The sequence below is a fragment of the Macrobrachium rosenbergii genome, chromosome 7 (genome assembly GCF_040412425.1).
Source record: "Macrobrachium rosenbergii isolate ZJJX-2024 chromosome 7, ASM4041242v1, whole genome shotgun sequence".
In the NCBI taxonomy this organism is placed as follows: domain Eukaryota; kingdom Metazoa; phylum Arthropoda; class Malacostraca; order Decapoda; family Palaemonidae; genus Macrobrachium; species Macrobrachium rosenbergii.
In genome coordinates, this window is record NC_089747.1 from 40,814,972 (window position 1) to 40,836,472 (window position 21,501).

Sequence of the window (21,501 nt, forward strand, 5' to 3'; positions counted from 1 at the left end):
ACCTACCTCCTCTCAAATTTCCTTTAAATCGCTGAATGACCTCGTAGGTCCCAGTGCTTGGCCTTTGGCCGAAACACTATATTCCACTGTATGTTCCATTGAATTCGATAAGTCCCGTTTGTAGACATTCTTCATATTTTTTTCGGTCAACTTTTGAGTGGAGTTTGAAACACAATGTATAGACAGTCATACCGACTTTCCGTAGTTTTTTCACTTCCATTTGTGGTCCTTGTGCAACAGTAATAATCTTACAAATGTAATATGAAAAGTTATGTTTAGAGAAATAAAAAAAAAATAAAGGATATGATCATTCTCACATGTAGAAGTTACTCGGTGTTAAGTAGTGAAGATAAAACATTAGTAAGTGTCTAAGATACTACTACTTTTATGACAAAAGTTTTAATTCATTAATGTTTATGTATAAACAAAAAATAAGAGAAGGTTTGACGTAAGATGTTATAAACCGTTATTTCTTCTTTTTTTATGAAAGACGAAAGGAACGTTAGAATAAAGCAGGGGAAAGGAAAGGAAAAAAGTTATATCATAATAATGACGGAACTGTTTCAGAAATGCAGAAGGAGAATCAAAATAAGTTTTAATGGCAGATTTCCACGAGAACATTTCTTTGTACATGTATACGCGCATTGTATGCGTATATCACTGAATGTGGCTATACACATATGCATGTATAAATATACGAAACGAAAGATTCCGCGGAACAGATGTTATTATGGAACAAACAAAATATTAGGAGGAAACTCGTGGACGTTTTATGCAATGATCTGCAGTGGATGAAAAACCCCAATTATTAAATTTTATAAGAACTAGGATTATCGGGGCTTCGTGGCTCTAAAACATCCCTTGCTTTTATATGTTAACAAAACATATATAAACCCTTTTAGTGTTAAAGACATAAATTATCCTATGATACGTGTTAGAAACAAAAACATTCCTTAGGTAAAATTTTGAAGTGTCCATTTTTATTATGCAAGAAATTACCTTCTGTTGAAGTATCCCTCTTAGCATATAATAATATCATATATGACTATGCATATTTGTGTGTGTCTGTCTGATTATATATATATATTCACAAAATTATAATCATGACAAAAACCAAGTGCGCTTTACATGTTAAAAACGTGTGTGCAAAATATATATGATTATATATAAATATATTTATATATATTATATATAATTCCCTTTTATACATGTTAGCAGACTTAACCACATTTACAGGTTAATATCAGTATACCATTTTAAACACCCATTTATAAATATATTAAAATGAAAATATTCATTTTATCCCCTTTATATAAATCATGACACACAATATTCGTTTTACCCGGTTTTATTACAAGTGTTAAAAACATAGAATATTCCGTTTATCCCGTGATGTTAAAAGACATGAAATAATTCCTTTTATCCCGTTTTATCTGTTAAGACACAGAAACACCCCCTTTTTATTTTTAATATGTGGAAAAATGAGAGAGAATACACACGTTATATAAGTAAATTTAAAAAAAAAAAACTATAGGAGGGAAGATCCAATTAAAAAAATGTAAGTTACACTGAAAGAGTTTATTGAAACACTTTGATATACAGTCGCAATAGATATATATATATACTATGAATCAAACAAGAGAAAAAAAAAAAGCAAATTTGAGTAAACATTATGTGAAACCAAAAACGCGACGCCAACGGGGCTAAGTGACCGCCATGCAGTATTGCTATAAGGCTTGAGTTATCGCAAAAAGTGTGAAATGCAATATGACTTACTACAGCGCACGCGCGTCTACTCTAGGCCCTGATGACGTCACCTTTAAGTATACAACGAATAAATTTTTTTTAGGATGATTTTAAAGTACCTTTAAAATACACAACGTACTACTCTATTAATAGATTAAAAGGTTAACATTATACATTCAGTAAAGGGAGCACAGGATAAGCATTAGATTAAATTTGATTTTAATCAATGAATTTATTAAGAAGCATAAAAGGCCTGTTTTGTTTTTTGTTTTTTTTTCTTATCATCCAGCATTCTGCATCACCTCTCTCTCTCAACTATTTGGGCATTTTACAAATTATGTACAAGCAGTTTTTAGAACGAGACTAAGGGCACATTAGCACATGGAAGCAAATACACGGTGGATTAATAATGCAGAATGCTACATTTTGGTTTCCTAGACTTTGAGTATGCATACGCATGTATGTGTGTATGTATGTATTGAACGACATCATCATCATACATGCAGATGCATCGTAGACTAATACCAGACTGAATCTGTAATTATAAATGGATATTAAATTTTTGTAAACAAACCATAGTGACAGATATCAGTTCATCCGATCCGTTAGCTTGAAGATGAAGATTCTGGATTGAAAATTTTATTTGTTGAGGAGAAAAGGAAGTCTTGAAGTGTTAATGACTGGATACACACGTCGTATTAATACGGACTTGATGTGTAGACACTACCCTACTTGCGAACATTCAAGTTACGAACGTTCAGAGATACGAACAAACGTGAGTTCAAATTTTGTTCTGAGCACAATAATGTTTAAATTTTATGTATCATTCGTATTCATAAAGTACTGTCCTTTATAAAATACAGTGCTGTATTGTGTTTTAGGATGAAAAAACGTATAGTACTGTACTGACTTATCATACTGTACTTCAAAGTAGGTATGAAGACCAACTTACAAACAATTCAAGATACTAATGGCCATTCGGAATGTAACTTATTCATATGTAGGGAAGTGTCTGTTACAGTGTAACTCGTAAAAGTTTGCCGTTAATACACCAGTATCTGTGCACATATACACGTATTTACACACACATGAAATACCTTGTATATATGCAGACGTTCGTACGCGTATGTGAACCCAACATTAAGAAAATAGAACGAAGAACAAAGAAATATGAAAGACAAGACATAGGCATAGAGAAATGACAAATGTTTCAGGAGGGGACATGAGTGACGTGAGTGAGACATGAGGAAATGACAGATGAGGTTATATAGAGTTTTTTATTTGTTAAAAAATATCTTATAGGATGATGACATGACAATATTTTTTTTTTAAAAAGGTTTAAAAGAGTTGAGAAAGAATGCACTTAAGGTTCCTTTTTGTTTTTTTTTAATCTTTATATATATAATATATGCTTATAATAACATTTATTGTAATGATATGCTTGCCATTTATAAAGATGGCGGCGGTGGTGCAAAGCGGCCCAGATAAAAACTATTTACACATTAATAATAATATTTCTTCCATAGATATAATTCTCCTATCAGTAAACACAGTCTTATTATTGTTACAACTATTTAAAAAAATTTTTTAGTCCTGACAGATTCATTTAAAACTTAATAAAAACAGTTTTATAAAATTCAAACCAGATTTTTAAAAATTTTTTTATAAAATTCAAACCAGATTTTTTGTTTTTTAAACCGTAGTGTGAATTACTGTCCGTAACTTAAGCATCACTATCTACGTGAATCGAAAGTTTTTTTTTTTCTGCCTAATGTCTATATTTTTGTTTATTACTGACTAAAAGACTCGTCTATAAACTTACCCCCTAATAGCAGCGTCTCGGTGGTTGTACAAATAAAAAGAAAAACTAATCTATATCTATGAAACTGATCCAGGTGTTGTGATAATGTGTGTGTGTGTGTAACATGTATGTGTGTAAATATATATATATATATATATATATATATATATATATATATATATATATATATATATATATATATATATATATATATATATATATATATATATATATATATATATAAATGTATAGTGTATGTATTTATTTTAGATATTACTTCATTCTCAGAGGAAAAACCAAGGGTAAACTTCATATAATTATTTTCAGTACATCTCATATATAACACAAACATGACAATACTCACCATATATAAGATTCTTGGAATGTAAAACAACATTGATTGAACAGCTATTCATTTTTTTGTAGTTTATTATCCATAAATAAAAGTGCGAAAATACACACTTACATTGTGCAGTAAAAAGTATATAAGTTATATTTGAATCTTAACAAAAACATGTTTTTTTATATATATATATAAAATTGATAAGTGTAGCATTATCATTTTATGATTTTCTTTGAGGTTTCATCGTCATCAGTCATTGTCGATTTTTGATATGAACTTATCACCTATATATCAACCGCTTGATTTTTGGGGCAGGTGACTGTTGGGGGGGAAAAACATTTCCACCCGTGTCACTCAAAATGCAAATGTACTTTTAAAAAAATCTTTCCTGAGGAAAATCTCAAAAATTGGCAATTCAAAAACGTCTGTCTGAAAGTGGGTCTTGTCAGCCCAGCTAATAATATAATACCTGTAATGAATGAAGGTGTATGGAAATTCATTTTAAAGTTAGTAGTATTTTATCTTAAAAGATATATATATATATAGCCCCTGGTTTTTTTGTTACCATCATCGTAGTATAAAAATAGTAAAAATTTTTTTTTTTTTTTGAATGATTTGATTGTTCTGACTTTTGGTCGACTGAATATTAAAATGCAGTCGTTCTTAAATAAATATGTACTTGTGTCATACAAGATTTTTCTTTCCACTATACAAAAAAATGTTCTCTGCTTATCTGTAGAGACAATATTCATAACAATAATAATAATTAATAATAATAATCAATAACAGTCAAGGTAGTAGCGATAATAGTAGTAGTAGTAGTAGTAGTAGTAATAGCAGTAGTAGTAACAGCAGAAGAAGTGGTAGTACAGTAATAGTAGTGGTAGTACTAATTAATAAACTCTGAAATCTATGGCTAAGGCTTCATCATACTGACCTTTTTGATTCATATTGTAATTGGCTTTATCAACATCATCATCATCATCATCACCACCTTCCTTCCTCCTCCTTCTCCTTCTTCTTCCTCCTCCTCCTCTTCTTCTTCCTCCTCCTCCTGCGTTAAATAGCTATTGAGAGAAATCTCCACTGAGGGAAAATGGGAGGAAAAGAGAGGCTTACGTAGATAAGCATCATCATTTCTCATTGTGCCCCATGTCCCAGCTTCTTAAAAATCTTTGTATACATCAACATTAATAAAATATATTGAAAAATAAAGTTGTTAAAATCAATTTGTATTATATACAAACATACAAGAGTAGTAGTGTAGCGGTAAAGAGAATATTGTTCAGGTTTTTTTGTATATCCTGCCAGCTTTTTTTTGTTTTTGTTTCGTTTACATGAAGAAGACCAAAACATATATATAAGAGAGATATGAGCGGTGTCTGATGAACTCAAAACACCGAAGCAACATAAAAACACATCTTATTTAAACATCTGACAATAACACCTTATTATAATCAATTATCATCATACAATATATATTGTTTCCATTTGGTTCTGAAGCGACTTTTTTTGGTATCCGCGAAGTCAGCAAAGAATTCGCCCTACCACAAAAAGCGAGCATCCTCGTGAGCATTGGTAAATTTGATTCTCGCTTCTTCTTCTTCTTCTTCTTCCGCGAAGAAAAAAGCATCGTTTTTTTCATTTGCCAACGCTCGGCATTAAAAAGTATCAAATCCATCTACGTGTCTAATCTACATCTCATAGTGAAAATATACGATATGTTTACTTTGTCTTCAAATACATTTGATATATCAAATATTTTAAAATGGTCAAAAGCTCTGAAGCCAAGTTTGCCAACGTTCGCATTTTATTATGAAGAAGTTCATGCTCTTGCGAAAAAAACTCTGCCTCGAAATGATTACCACCCTCCTTCCCATGACTAGAAAAGCCATGCACAACATCTCATTCTCTCTGACGAATCCCTAAAAGTTATTTATATTATATAACATACGAACTTCAGAACTTCACAATAAGTCTTATCATACTATTGTAACAAATATTCATAAACCTGAAGTCACATCTTGCAACTGTATCTGTTTTGTTAATGTCTGTAGACACACTCTTAAGGCTTCGTGTAAATAACAGTGTACATCAAATTATATTTACAACAGAAACACAGAACTCAGAAAGACAAACATGGCATTATTTTTAGCAAGTCTTGTTCACTGCTAACAAAACCAACAACGTTTTTCTACCTTCTCTCCATAAAGCATTCGCCAACAAACTTTTTCCCACTCGCTAAACATCATTCCCAGACTCCTCCTGAGCGCAGCACGAAGAAAAAGATTCCTCCTCTTTCCTCCTCACGGCAAACTGAAAAGTTTTTAAGTTTCTCAGTCCTAATATGGAACTTTTTTTTTTTTTATATTTCTCTATTCCATCTACGACTAATAAAACCTACGCTACAGCCTACGTTTCTTGCAAGATCTAAAATGATTGCTAACTTTATTTTTTTCCCCAAGTAACTTTTAAAGCTAATGGTATATAACTAACATGCTCAGCTAAATCTCCCTTCATTTTTCTATTTTAAACATTATTGTTTTCACATATTTCCTGTATTACCATGAAAGACTTCTGCAAGACTTCTTATTTTTACTGTGATGCCTCTTTGTCTGGTCAAAAACATCTAAGTGAAATACGTCGACTACACGGAAAATTTATGGGGAGGGGTGAATATAACTTACCACTACATAATTAATTACAAATTTCATTTGCAGCATCAGCACAGACAGAGGGCGCGAGATTGAAATATACTTTGCAGGGCCTTCCTCGTCGCAACAAGATGGGTGGCAGGAAGGCAGCATTCCAGAACAACATCGTTTGAAAATATTTAAAAATGAATCGGAAATGAATTCAGATTGCCATTATGATTCTCTACCATCAGAATGATTTTGATTCTTTCAAACTTGAAACTGAAGAACCTCACAGCAGAAACAATCGATAGTTATCATGATCATCATCATCATCATCATCATCATCATCAATCAGCCAGGGCAAAGCAAATTAAAATAATACACACTTGACTATCAGATTACAAAGCAAAATCCATAACGTGCGCTGTTCTGTCAACACTAAAAAACAAATCGTGTGAGAGACTATAACATTAAAAGTATAAAGATAAATATATATATATGATCGTGGTCACTTTTGAACAACCTCCATCACAAAAAAGTACGCAGACAGAAAGAGTTGAAACAGAATAATCGACTAAAACACCACTTCTTCTTCTTCTTCTTCTTCTTCTTCTTCTTCCTGTGTCCCTTTCAGGGTCCAACGGTTCAACTCACAAAAAGGAAAATGCTGGAACATATTTTTCTCAGTCAATTTTCAACCATCATTTTTCCTGGTGGCTCTCTTCTCTCTCTCCTCCTCCTCCTCCTCCTCCTCCTCCTCCATGTGAGAAAGAGAGAGAGAGAGATAGATACTTCACTTCAAAAGCTTGTCGTCAAAGACTTTGAGGGAAGTGACATCTTGAAGGGTTGGGGTGGGGGGAAGATTTTCGGGGATTTATGTGCAAAAAAGATATATATAACGAAGCTCTTTTTTTCTCTCTTCCCTATTTGATCTTCTTCTTCTTCTTCACTTCATGGCATACGAGATCTCTCCTTATTTGTGATGATATGGCTATGAGGCCTACGTAGTATATAGGGCTCGTGGCGGAAGTGACCACAGTTTGCCACCTTTGATGCACCAGCCTTCTTCAAAGCTCCATCTCTCATGTCGCTGCTATCTGGAATTGGAGAGAGAAATCAGTACTGTCTTATATTATTACAGACGGCTCCTTGTAGGTAACTTATTCCGTACAGGTAACTTTTAATTTCGGTGATCATATCTGGGCAAGCTGCTATAACAGAATTACCTTGTAAACTTCATACCAAATAACATTAATTTAATGACGGTTCCTTGCAAGTAACTTCTTCCATATAGGTAAACTTTTGTCAAATTCGGTGGCCATAATATCTGGACAAGCTATGTTATAACAAAGTTACCTTGTAAACTTCATACCAAGTAATTAATATTAATTTAAAGATGGTTCCTTGTAAGTAATTTATTCCATACAGGTAGCTTATAAATTTCGGTGATTATACTTGGACAAGCTATGTTATAACAAAGACACCTTCCAAACATCATGACAAAATATTTAATATTTTAATTTTTACTCAAACTTCAATAAGAGAGAATTGTGGTGCAAACACATAACATTCCTATCTCCCATATTGGGAGATATGGCCAAGGAGGCCCATCTTTACTTTCTGAGCACTAACACATATTTAGCATAACTCTTCTTTATTGCTTTACCGTCTTATTGATTTAATACGACATATCAGTAAAATACTCACTCGGGTGTCAATGTTTGTGGTGAATTTTTATATTTATATAAATAATTTGTTTTAAAATAAAGGCATTCACGGCTGCTTAGATTCTGGTTATAGGCAGCATTACAGATATAGTTCTAGTCTGCACTTGATTTTAAAAATTAATACTGTTGAAATTTCAAAAAACTTAAAACTATCTATAAATATGAGACCAACAAAAATTTTCAATTTTAGAAATTAATACTGTAAAAATTTCAAGCTAAAATTATTTACACATATTAGACCCCACAAAAAAATCTGCTTCATTCTAACTGTTAAATCTCTCCTTTTTTTCTAGGCTAACCCCAAGAACAGAAATCGACAAAGAGAGGTGAACGACAGGGGAATTTTACTTGATAGAATCAAGAGCATTCACACCACCCAGCAAATCCGCACATTACTTCACGTGACAGGCAACACAGGTAAGTGAAGTGAGGTTTTGATCAGATTCCCTGTCAGTGACGAAAGGGCTGTGTAAACGGCAGTTAACTGTACTGAATCATTGGGGGTTTCTTTGGAGAACTCGTTATGGTTCTGTTTCGTCAGATTACTAATGTCGCTTAACGAGAAAGTAATCGAGAGACAGATAGATAGATAGGTGTGTGTGTGTGTAAATACATTTTTTTTTAACTTGTATGTCCTCTTAATGTATAAATAGTTTGAATACTGCGATTCAAAATTTGAGTGACATGACAAAAAAAAAAGTAATTTACATTAAACACAAAGTTTCAAAAGGCGTAATGAAACTAAAATACCACAGGTTATATATATTAATTCAACTAATAAAGCTTTAGGATATATATTTGTTAATATGGAGTAATGGTAAGATAAATATCAAGTCTGGCGAGTTCCTGAATCAGAAAGTTAGTGTGGATATCTATAATTTACTTGGACACAGTTTAATGGCAAGATAATTATCAAATCTGGCAGTGATACCTAGTAGAGAGAGAGAGTGAGAGAGAGAGAGAGAGAGTTTGTTTAATATGGGTATCTGACTTCAATCCGGACACCTATTTCTCAGAATTAAAAGCCCTTACACAATGCACAAGCAATTCCAGCTACATTCAAACCCAGACAACTAAGTTAGGATCAACTTCAACAAGAGCGATCAAGTTAACACGGAATGATTCTTAATGAGTAACTTAGACGAAGTTACAAACTCTAATTACGATTAAGTTTATACATTAGTCTCTGTGACCGAATTAGAACGGGTGCCGTGTTAAAAGGACTTAATTTTTTTTTTGTTTATTTTAGTTGAAAAAGGAGTCTGAAACCGTCAATCATCGTTTCGATATAATAATAAAGGTTAGAATTTATTTTTTTGCATTTGCTAATGAGTCTTTTGTCGAGGCGTCGTTTAAAGTAAACTTTTTGATGATAAAAATTATTGCAGAAAAGTTAATTTGATATATAAAATATATATACATGTATATATACATTGATATACATGTATATTTTTTGGGGGGTAGTTTGGTTTGCTTCATAGTTCCTGTTTTTCTTCTGTAATTTTAGAACTTTAGAACCATGATGACAGTATTTTAAAAAATTGACATAAGTATCTGTTCAATTAACTCCTACTTGAAAGTACCACTTTCAATAAAAATAAAATTATCAACAGGCAATAACCACTTTCAACTTTATCGAAATAAAAAAATTATCAACAGGCAGTAACCACTTTCAACTCCAATAATGAAATTATCAACAGGCAATAACCACTTTCAACTTTATTGAAATTGAAATAAAATTATCAACAGGCAATAACCACTTTCAACTTAATTGAAAGGCTATAAATTTAAGGCTGTTGTAAGGAATAAAATTTAAACTTCTCATTTTGGGAAGCATCGTTTTTGAAACTGAAGCACAGAAAATGACATTTATATATAAAAAGACAAAATTTAAACAGAGGCACTGCCGAGGAAACACTGCTAACTTAGATTCCCTCCCTCCCTCCCTCTCGGGCAATCGGGTTTGGACCCGTTAATTGAAAGTCAATATTTCATTACATCCGCGTTTTATCCCGCACTTAAAAATTCCTTGGTTATATTTAAAGACTGAGAAATATGACGAATGAATAATTAATTCCAGGGACTTCGCGAGGGAATCTGCATAGAAATGAATTCATTAATAAAACACGACACAGCCTTTGGGTCGCGAGCGGAGATTATATTACTCTTCTTTCGGCGTAAGGTCGGTTTTCCATTTCGCCACTCGTGTCTTTGCAGACTCTACAAGCAATTGCGAAAGAAAAAGAGGTGTACTTAACCGTTAAAATAGTTGGTGTCGACACAATAGTCTATAATACAGTTTGTCACAGGAATTTAATGGTTGAAGCGCACTTGTGCACAGAAGTGGCAAGGTGAGGCGCAAGTGGAAAATATTGATGTGCATTTTAAAATAAGTAGTTAAATTGCTAATGGATTTTCTAGAATGACTGCAGCTAAAATATTCAAGGTTATTTTTAAAGTAGTAGTGTAAGGATTTTCCAGAATGAGTAGGAAAATCCAAAGGCAAAAAATGTAAGTCTGCCAATTTTTGCAAATGTGTGAATTCTACTGTTGCCCTTAAAAGATACCCAGCAAATCTTCAGTCCCTGACATGTAAAATTATCTGGTGTTTTGTCCTAGATTTACATAAAAACTGTTTGATTAAACTGAAGTTACAACATTAATTACATTAAATTTTATATTCAGATTACAGCACTGATTTCACTGGGTATACCATCCTCCATATCAAACCTGTTGGCACTGACATGTCAAAAACAGGAACTGAAATGTTAAAAACATAAACAAGAATTGTTAAAAGGGAAACAAAGGAAGTATACACCATCCCACACCAACCAGCAAAGGATGAATAGAGAAGCCAGGAAAAACAAATACAATTAAAACAACAATAACAAACAAGATAAAAGCATATTTATATATATATATATACGTACATGATTGTTAACACTGAAACCAACTGATACCAGATATCTTTGTCTGCTGTGGAATGTGGTCATCGTCCAACTTTCGCCGTTTTCCATTCGAGTGTCCTAAAGAAAACGGGAAGTCGGGGGTTAGCGCGATTTAGGTTTACTGTAAGATCACTTGAGTTTTTTACATACATGAAATTGTAATGGGAAAACGTAAACGGGCATGCTCTGGTGATGTGTAAAAAAAAAAAAATATGAAGCTAAGTACTTATAAATAACAAAAGCCCATGCATAGATTAAAGTTTTCAAATAACAGGACCGAAAAAGATGAATTGTTTAAGAAAAGTTATACATACATACTTCAGTCTACAAACTGCCCTTGGATGCACGTGAAGTATGTGCACAATAAGTCAAGATATTATAATTATAAATAAAACCAAAACTGAGGAGGAAGAACTGTCAAAGAGTTATACATACATAATAAAAAAGTATACATATTTTCCTTTACATACATAATAAAAATATATTTTCCTTTACATACATAATAAAAATATACACATTTTCCCTTGGAGTGCGCATGAAGTGTGTGCGCAATTAATTCATGAAACAAGTCCCGTGTGATCCCAGTTTATTTATAGAGTACCCCAGCCCCCCCCCACCCCCCCCAACCCAACACCCCGCTAACTGTAATTTGGTTCACCAACCAAATTCGGTTGATGGATCACTTCCCCTTTTATACGTTTCAATGATGTGTGCTCGTATCGTTAAGCCCAAACACAATAAAGTAACATAAAGTAACAAAGTAATTCCATCACCCATGTTTGCATCCAATATATAAAGACCAACCATTAGCTTTTGTCCAAAAATCATTCAAAAAAAAAAATCCCGCGTTAACGATTTTCATTTACATCAGAAACGGAAAATTCACATCAGCGACAGCAAATGGCGCTAAATAAAGGGGGGGAGGGAATAGAGAAACTTATGTAAATCATGACGTAATTATTTTATAACGTTAAAAATAAGCTTAGCGTCGTTATGACGTGGAATGAAGTGATACAGGGAAAGAAAATTACTTGGAATAAGCAAATGACTCCACAAAACATGAAAGGCCACGTCATACAAAAGGAGCAGTAAAACCAGTAAACAGAACAATCACAGAGAAACAAAGGCAGCGAGGGAGGCGAAAGGGGAGTAAGGGAAACAGAGAGAGAGAGAGAGAATGGGAATGGAAAACAAAAGGTGGAAAAGAGAGTGACAAAGCAAACAAGAGTTTACCCTTGTCTATTTCTCTCTTGAATGTCCAGCTCCCTCTCTCCTCTTTAATTTTTTTTTTTTACTGGAGAAAAAATGAGAGCTGAAGTCACGAGTAACGAGTATATATAGGAGGAGGTAGGTCTCTTTATACAAGTTTGGCTTTCATGAATAAATACTTGGGATAGGAAGCTCCCCCCCCTCTAAATGTTTGATTCAAGTTCTTGTTCCTTCAACGGCCTGACGTTGACCTTTGTATAAATTTTCCTTTGGGCCGGATTGGTATCCATAAATGAATACTTTGAGGAAAATTTGAAGTTGTGATGTAAATTCCTGTCTCTACTTAGGAGGTATGTTTAGCAGTCCTTTTGCGTATTTTATTACACTGTCCTACTTCTCTTGATGATGTAAAATAACCATCCCTTGTGACTTAACTGTTACTTAATAATTACACTTTTTAATAATTTTTGTTTAATGCTGAACGTCAACGATCTTCATTTACAATACAGATTAAGTTTCTGAAGTTAAGAGAATTTCTGCTCTCTTTAATAATAAATCGCAAATTAATTTCATACCGATAATCTCAAAGCTAATTACTAGCACATGCTTTCCTATTCTTTCCATAATAAATTCTTGTCTTTAAATATTAGCACATGCTCTCCTATTCTTTTCATAATAAAATCTTGTCTTTAAATACTAGCACATGCTCTCCTATTCTTTTCATAATAAATTCTCGTCTTTATGATTTCAGTTACTATGGCCAATAGAGTGGACTTCATGGGCAGGTGTCGTCATCACAGAGATTGGCTTTCATGCAGTTAAATCACTTTAAAAAGTCCCATCTACATGATGACATGGTTAGTTGAATAGGTGTCATTACCAACGATATCCTAAAGCTTAGTATAGCTCTTTCTGTTACGATGGTAACTTTAGTAATTTACCCCTGAAATGGTATGTTAAAATATATGTAATGTGGCAATGCTTTTACGCAATAACCATAGCCAGGAAACTCTTCAATATTGGTTTTGTATTGGCTAACTCCCCCTTTACTGACAGAAAAATTTACCATGAACAGGACTGAAATTTATTTTTATTTCAGTAACACTTTGGCAAATGTTTTTTTTTTATATATATAAACTTTGTTCATGGAATGATCAGTTGTCTGTGTTTTACCTAAGTGATAAATATTTTTATGTGTAATTTAATGTTTATAAGAGTTTGTCATTCGTGCATTTTCATCCTTTTTTTTTTCCAACCTTGAAGTTTTCCCAGGTGAATTAATTTATTTTCTTTCGCAGATTTGTTGCAGGTAGCAGTATGCCCACGTAGGAAATATACCAGTTTCTGGAATTGACTTTCACTCTCAAGAATGACTTGATGACAACTTGCTGCATTGGTGCGAAGAATGAATTGAAACACCATATTCCTCAAGTGAACGGATGAAAAGAGGAGAATATTCTTGGAAAATCATTCCATCAAGAGAACAACCATAGGAAGGTAAGAGAAGGTTCAATCCCTTGAAGAGAAAAGAATGAACCACCACATAAGAGCAGAACATTCATATGGATGATCCCAAGGACAAACAGAATAGCTTTATGATGGACTAAAACACGAGACGAGAACAGAAGACTACTAAGAAGAAATGAAGAAAATATGACAGAACAGTCTGATGAAGGAAATCCGGGTAGAATACAGTCTCAGAAAGAAAATTTACTTCAGAGGTAAAAAGTCCCATGAAGAAAATGAGAACAACAATCTCAGCAGAGAATGAACAAAACAAATAAATGCAATGAATACAACAACCTCAGAGTGGAATGCCCCAAGAGAACAAAACATGCTCAGAAAAGGGCCCCCCTGGTAGAATATGGAACAGTGACGAGGGAATGATTTCATGGATAAACAAAACAGCCTCATTTAGCCTGAGGATTTAGTGATCAGAAAAGCCTTGAGAGGAAAAGGCCACTTGAAGGAAACGAGGTAATGACTTTTCAGAAACGAAGTTAGGCAGCCTAAAAGTGAACGGAAATGTCTCGAGAAGAAAAGAAACCTCGTAGAATGAGTAGAACCAAGAGGATGACATCAGGGAACAAAACACCCTTAGGAGAGGACTTAAGAGGAAATGGAGCAGCAACAAGAGGGAATGATGTTACAGAGAACAAGAAAGAAGCCTCAAGAGGGGAAGTAGTGTCACAGTGAACAGAAAACGCCCCCAAAAGAATAAGGAACAGCGATAGGGAATTATATTAAAGAGAAGGGAAAAACAACCTCAAGAGAGAACATAGTGTCATAATGACCAGAAAAGGCCCCCAACGAATAAGGAACTGCAACAGGAGGGGATTTTGCCTCTAAGTGAACAAGAGAGATACCAGATAAGACGCATGACGAAGAAACAGCAAAAAGAGGGAATAATGATATAGAAATTAACAGCTTCAAGAGGGCACATGTCTCAGAGTGAACAGAGGACAAGGCCTTTTGATGAGTAAGGAACAGCGACTGGAAGACTGACATCACTGAAAACAAAACAGCCTTAGGAGGGAACTTTACAGCCTCAAAGTAAACAGAAAATCCTTGAGAGGAAAAAAGGGCCCTTAAAGAGTAAGGGACAGCAGTAAGAGGGCATTAGGGAGAATAAAACAGCCTCAGGAGAAGCTCAGGGGTTTATAGCCTTAAGGCGAACAGAAGAGCCTTTAGGGTTTAGGGCCCCTCAAAGAAATTGGAACATCGAAAGAAGGAAATGACATATCGCACAGCAAAACTGCCTGAAGAGAGAACATCGCCTCAAAGTGAATAGAAAAGTCTCCAGAGAAAAAGGCTTTTCGATGATTAAGGAATGACAACATAAGAGAAAAAATCGGCCCTAGGAGGGGGCTTATAAAGAGAGAAAAACTAATAGAGAAAAATGCTTTTCGAGAAGTTTGACGTCATGGAGAGCAAAGCACTAGCAAGAGCTGCTGTCATCTCGGCATCAAGAGGACGATTTCTCACAGAAAATGGACCAGCGACGAGAAGGATATAGAAAACGAATCAGACAAGGGTTATACCACAAGGAGGGCTCAATAGGCTGGTTCAGTTTGATGAAGGTTTTGCTATTTTTGCTTTGCAAGTTACATAAGACTGTACATTTTGCTTTAACGGGGTGTTATATTTGTTTCAAGAGCGATGCGTTCTAAGAACACAATAATCAAAAGTGAAGGAGAACGTGTCTGCAAAGGAACACCCCCACAGAAAGAACAGAAGTCTTAAGACGAAAATGACTGTTATTATAATAATAAATGAAGACAAAGGAACTAACTATACCGTCGGTGAACAAGAAGAAATGGCTGTAAACACGAAAATTATAGATTTCATTAAGCGAAGACAAAACTATATATAACTTTTAATGGATACTTTGACCACAGACTTGATAATATGAGACAAAAATACATTTTGATGAACACACTAACCGCAGAAAAACAATAAGATGATCCGAAGAGAATAATACCTTTTGAAGAACACCCTAGCCACAATAAAAACCTCAGATTCGAGAGCAAGACAGGCAATTAAATAAATAACACGGAGAAGAAAGCGATCGTGAGAGAGATCAGAGCAGAGAGAGAGGAGAGGGCCATTACAGTTGCCAAATTAAGCGAAGTCTATTGACTCTTTCTCTTTAGCTGAGGAGACTACAATTGGCCTTTATTTTACCGTTCTTGGGACTGAAAAAAAAAAGAGAGAAGAAAAAGTAAAAAGTGAGAGGTGGCCGCAACAGGTGAGTAGGAAGAGACATGAGGATGTGGAGAAAAGAAAAGGGTTTGGAAAACAGACGTGGAAATGAGAAAGAATGGGAGTAAAGGAAGAGAATAATTGGCAGCAGCAAGGCAGTTGAGGAAGACAAGAGGTTGTGGAGAGAAGATAAGGTTTGGAAAAAGGAAGTAAGTCGAAATAAGGAGGAGGGCGAGTAAAGGATGATTGTAATGACTGAGAAGGAAAGAATTAAGTGGCGACAGAGTATTAGAGAATTACCTAGATTAGACGAGAAAGATTAAGGCGGCGGCTACAGAGGCAAAAACGACGAAATCTCTGGATGAAGCGAAGAGGAAAATAAATAATTGAAGGAAGGTATCAGAGTGGTTATTATTACAGTAAGAAAATGCTGAGAACGTCAAGAAGTGGTATTAGTTTAACAAAAGGGGTTGGGGTCATGAAGACATACCCAAAAAATGGATTTCATTTACTGCGGGGAAAGTTAAAATCTTCCTTTGTTATATTATTAAAATGTCCTAAATACTTCTGCGAACGTGACTGAATTATATATTTAAAGCTCAAAATATTTAAGAGGTGAATTGCATTTGCTTGAGAATTCAAGACCCAGTGGACGACTAACGTTAATAATATATTATATTCAGAATTTCATATGATTTACCGTTACGTAAATTTTTATATTTAATAAATAACTATCCTACAGGCTATATTTCAAGTGTATTTAATTACGTTTAAAACCTTTAAATCTTTAGCAAAAAAAACAAACTTTCCATCACGGTTCTGGGCTGCAACAATTTAAAAATTTGATGAATGTGAACTTTAGCAAAAAAAAAAAAAAAAAACTTTCCATCACGGTTCTGGGCTGCAACAATTTAAAAATCTGATGAATGTGAAAGAGCCCTGAGGTTTTTTTATGCATACTGAATGCGAAAAGAGGTGAAATGGGACAGAATACACACACAAAACATGCATGCATCCGTGCCTTATACGAAAGTCATACACAAAAATAGTTACTCACTAAGAAAGGCAAAATGAGAAAACAGGGCGAAGTGAAACTACAACATGAAGTTCGCAAATAAAAAAAAAAGATATAAAAGAGTTTACAAAATTTAAGAAACTGAACTCATTTTGCTTTTAATTTTTTAAGATGAAATAAAATATAAAAACGATGAAATATAAAATATGAAATTCACATGTAAAAAAATAAAAATAAAACATGAAATTCACCAAAAAAAAAAAAAAAATTGGGAGGACACAATCTAAAATATGAAATTTACAAATAAAAAACTGACCTATTTTAAACTGACCTATTTTAGTGGACACAATCAATTTATTTTATATGTGAAATTCACGAATAAATCAATAAAAAAAGCTATTTTAGTGGAGGATACAATAATTTTTTTAAAGTCTGAGAAACAATACTTTTTGCCCGACAAGGTCAGAAATAAACATATAAGAATCTGTGGATAACAGGAGCTGCTAAATTATTTCCAGTATTAGAACGATTTGCGACAGATCCACAGGCAATTAAAATAGGTCGGCTACAAATGAACAGCACTGAGCAAATAAATTAGTCACCAGATCACAAGTGCTCGAGCAAAGGTGGTCAGAAAACTACCTTTCAAAATATTTTTACAAATAAAAAAAATAACGAAAAAACTATGAAAAACATCAAATTAAAAGTAATTATTTGATGCGTAAGGAAACACCACTGAGCAGAAAAAAGTCCACTGAATTAAGGTTCTCAAAATCGGTAAAAAAACCAACAAATCGGTCAATAAAAAGGCACTAATTTAATTATGAAACTACCAAGCAAGAATAACCACTTAAAAGAAAGTACTAAAACCATCATAAGAAATACAGCCTAAATGTGTATATACTGTACTCGGCTTAAGAAACTAATCAGAACACTGAATGTACATCAAAAACTACCAATTTAAATCAGAAATTTATCTTAAAACAACCAAATTAAACAAACAATTTATGTACATAAACTACCAATCTGTCAGAAAAAACTATGTTTCAATAAAAAAATTTAATGTTTGTCTTAAAACCACCAAAATAAATTAAAAAAAATCTAAAACTACCAATTTAAATAAAAAAATTTAATGTTTTTATAAAACCACCAAATTAAATTTAAAAAAATTAATGTACATAAAAAAACTACCAACTTAAATCAGGAAATTTAATACCTGACTCTAAACCACCAAATAAATTTTTTTAAAAAGTCAACTCACGTCAAAAACTACCAATTTAAATCAGCTAATGAAATGTTTGTCTTAAAACCACCAAATTCAAATTAATGCCTATCTTCAAACTACAAATTAAATATACAAAAAAAAAATCAATCATAAAACTGGAATTGGGTCATGAAACTTAATAAAAAAAAATTGTTAGAAACCCACCAAAAAGAGGTCACAAAACCACCAGATACGACCGAGGAGAACTTACCATTGACCACTGATGTTGGGTCATATTCTGTTTGTATATTTGCTACTTCAGTATAGTCCTCGTACAGCGGCATACTGCAAAACATAATGTAAACATTAACATAAAATATATTTCAAATTAAATTAGCATCTTTCACTATCAAAGAATATGAGAGAATTCACCAAAGAAGGAAATTTTGTCAAAATTTTTTTTTAGGTCTTCAGACACTGACAATGTTATAAACAGCTCATTTTAAAAAAATTAATTAATTAGCATCTTTCACTATCCAAAAATATGAGAGTATTCACAAAACTTCTTATAAGGAAAATCATTTATTATTAAAATTTGAAGTCTTAACATACTCGACATTGTTACAAATTTAGCTCACTCCAACGGTTGAAGAATTTTACTTGTAAACTGATTGTAAAATTCACTGGGAAATATTATTAAAATTAATATTTTATGTAGCAAAAGCATCTTCATTTGTCTTAGTACAAAGCATCCAGCAACTCCTGTTTATCTGTCAAACTACCAAACTGCACAGGACATTTACATCTAACAGACTGATTATTCTAGGAAAAAGGCCAATCTATCAATTCTCTTTAACAAATGCATTTAAGATAACCACTCTTTTATCATTTTCAAGTTTTAAAATATTCAAAATATTCATCACAGTAGTATGATTCATTAAAATAATTTTGTCAAACTCCAGCATGCTGCCAAAAAAATGACCAAAAAAAAAAAAAACTTTCAAACTCACTACCATGCAGAACTTGTGCCGTGATTTTGTCGTCAAATTCACTTTTTATATAAAAGACCTGATACACAATTTATTTACAAGAGTTGAACCTAAGGAAGGTTTATGTATATATATATATATTATATATATCTCATCCAGTTTGTATGTTCATACACATTCTTAATTGAATAAAAACTTACATACGTACAAAAGTTACCTTAGGAGCTGATGGTGATATTGAAAAATGTGAAATATATATAAATAAAAGATGAGTTGAATAGAGTTCAAGAGAGAAGGTATATAAGATGTTGAAGAGAGCCATCATCACAAATGAATCCATGTCACCAACATCTTCACTATATTTGTCACTATATCTTCACTAAATCTGTCACTATATCTTCACAAAATCTGTCACTATATCTTCAAGGAGAGACCAATCGGGAGAATCCATTGGGAAGATTTACCAACCCCACAAAAGGTCAAGATTCCACTAAAGCTTAAAGAAGCATGGTTCAAATACTGTTTAACAGACTTATAATTAATTAAGCAAGTAACTTCGGCGCAATCGAGTTTCCTGTACAGCCGTAACAGCATATAATCAAGGCCACCGAAAACAGATCTGTTTCGGTATAATGCTGTATGAGCCGCCACCCATGCAACTTTAAACACGGCCCGGTGGTGGCCTATCCTATATAGTTGCCAGAAGCACGATTATGTCTAACTTTAACCTTAAATAAAATAAAAACTACTAAGGCTAAATGGACAAGCACTCCATATTTCCCCCGATACCTTAAAGGACTCCATATTTGCCCTGATACCTTAAAGGACTCCATACTTCGAACCGAGACCCCAAGACTCCGTATTTGCCCTGATACCTTAAAGGACTCCATATTTGCCTTGATGTAATAAGGACTCCATATTTGTCCTGATACCTTAAAGGACTCCATATTTGCCCAGATACCTTAAAGGACTCCATACTTGCCCTGATACCTTAAAGGACTCCATATTTGCCCTAATACCTTAAAAAACTCCATATTTGTCCCGATACCTTAAAGGACTCCATATTTGTCCTGATACCTTAAAGGACTCCATATTTGTCCCGACATCTTAAAGGACTCCATATTTGCCATGCTACCTTAGAGGGCTCCGTATTTCGAACTGACACTCGAAGGCTCCTTATTTTCCCCTGATACCTTAAAGGACTCCATATTTGCCCTGATACCTTAAAAAGCTACCATACTTTATTATGGCAACGTAATATCATACTTGACCTGACACGCAAACACTTCACATCTGACAATGAGTCACATGACACCGCAAAATACTTCACAACTGACACCGAGTCACATGACACCGCAAAACTAGACCTATATCTTATCTGACACCACAAGACAACATATTGGACACCACACAGCATCATACTTCATCTATAACAATGAACACCGTATGCTTTGGAAGCCTGAATTTCAAGTCAGTGGCCCCTTTGGTGGGCTTGTTAAGGGTTCGTCTTCTGAATAATAATAATAATAATAACAATAATAATAATAATAATAATATTCTTTGGAAGCTTGAATTTCAAGTCAATGGCTCCTTTGGTGGGCTTGTTCCATATGAATACGGTTCATCTGAATAATAACAATAATAATTATATAATAATAATAATAACCTCAAGATACAATATCTCTCTCGAGACCACAAAAAACAGCCATTTGAGATAATACAAATACCAAGAGTGAATTAAACTGCAGAAAAACAAAACGTTCTTCTTTGAAATGCCTGTTTGCAATAAAATAAGTGAAAATAGCGAAGGAATTTGAGATTCGACGGAAAAAACAAAATACAATGTTAGTATTCGTCTTTTATTTCTTTTGTTTTCACTTTTTCTCATTTCAAAAACATATTTTTTTTATTACACTATAGCGCATCACCAAGTACCAGGCTTTAGACTTCACTTCCATATTCTGTACTCGGTTTTAACTCTCTCTCTCTCTCTCTCTCTCTCTCTCTCTCTCTCTCTCTCTCTCTCTCTCTCTCTTTTCGCTTAATTTCGACCCTGAGACCCCACTCTTTTTCTACCGAGTCTACATTACGTGGAATGCCGCCCCCAACGGCCACAGCATTTATAACAAAGAATCGCTGTCGATGAAAAGCAAAAAAAATGTTAAAATCCAAAATCCACCG

The 21,501-nt window shown here is 33.6% G+C and overlaps 1 protein-coding gene across 1 annotated transcript in view; it reads right to left on the bottom strand.

Moving 5' to 3' along the window:
- Nucleotides 1-1,563: 1,563 nt before the first annotated feature.
- Nucleotides 1,564-21,501, bottom strand: part of LOC136840408 (KH domain-containing, RNA-binding, signal transduction-associated protein 2-like) — an 85,144-nt gene continuing 65,206 nt past the window's right edge. The window contains exons 7-9 of the mRNA XM_067107087.1: nucleotides 18,603-18,676; nucleotides 11,184-11,279; nucleotides 1,564-7,623 (exon numbers count right to left, since the gene is read on the bottom strand). Coding sequence (XP_066963188.1) covers nucleotides 11,191-11,279; nucleotides 18,603-18,676 — 163 coding nt within the window. The 3' untranslated portion in view covers nucleotides 1,564-7,623; nucleotides 11,184-11,190. The remainder of the gene's footprint in view (nucleotides 7,624-11,183; nucleotides 11,280-18,602; nucleotides 18,677-21,501) is intronic.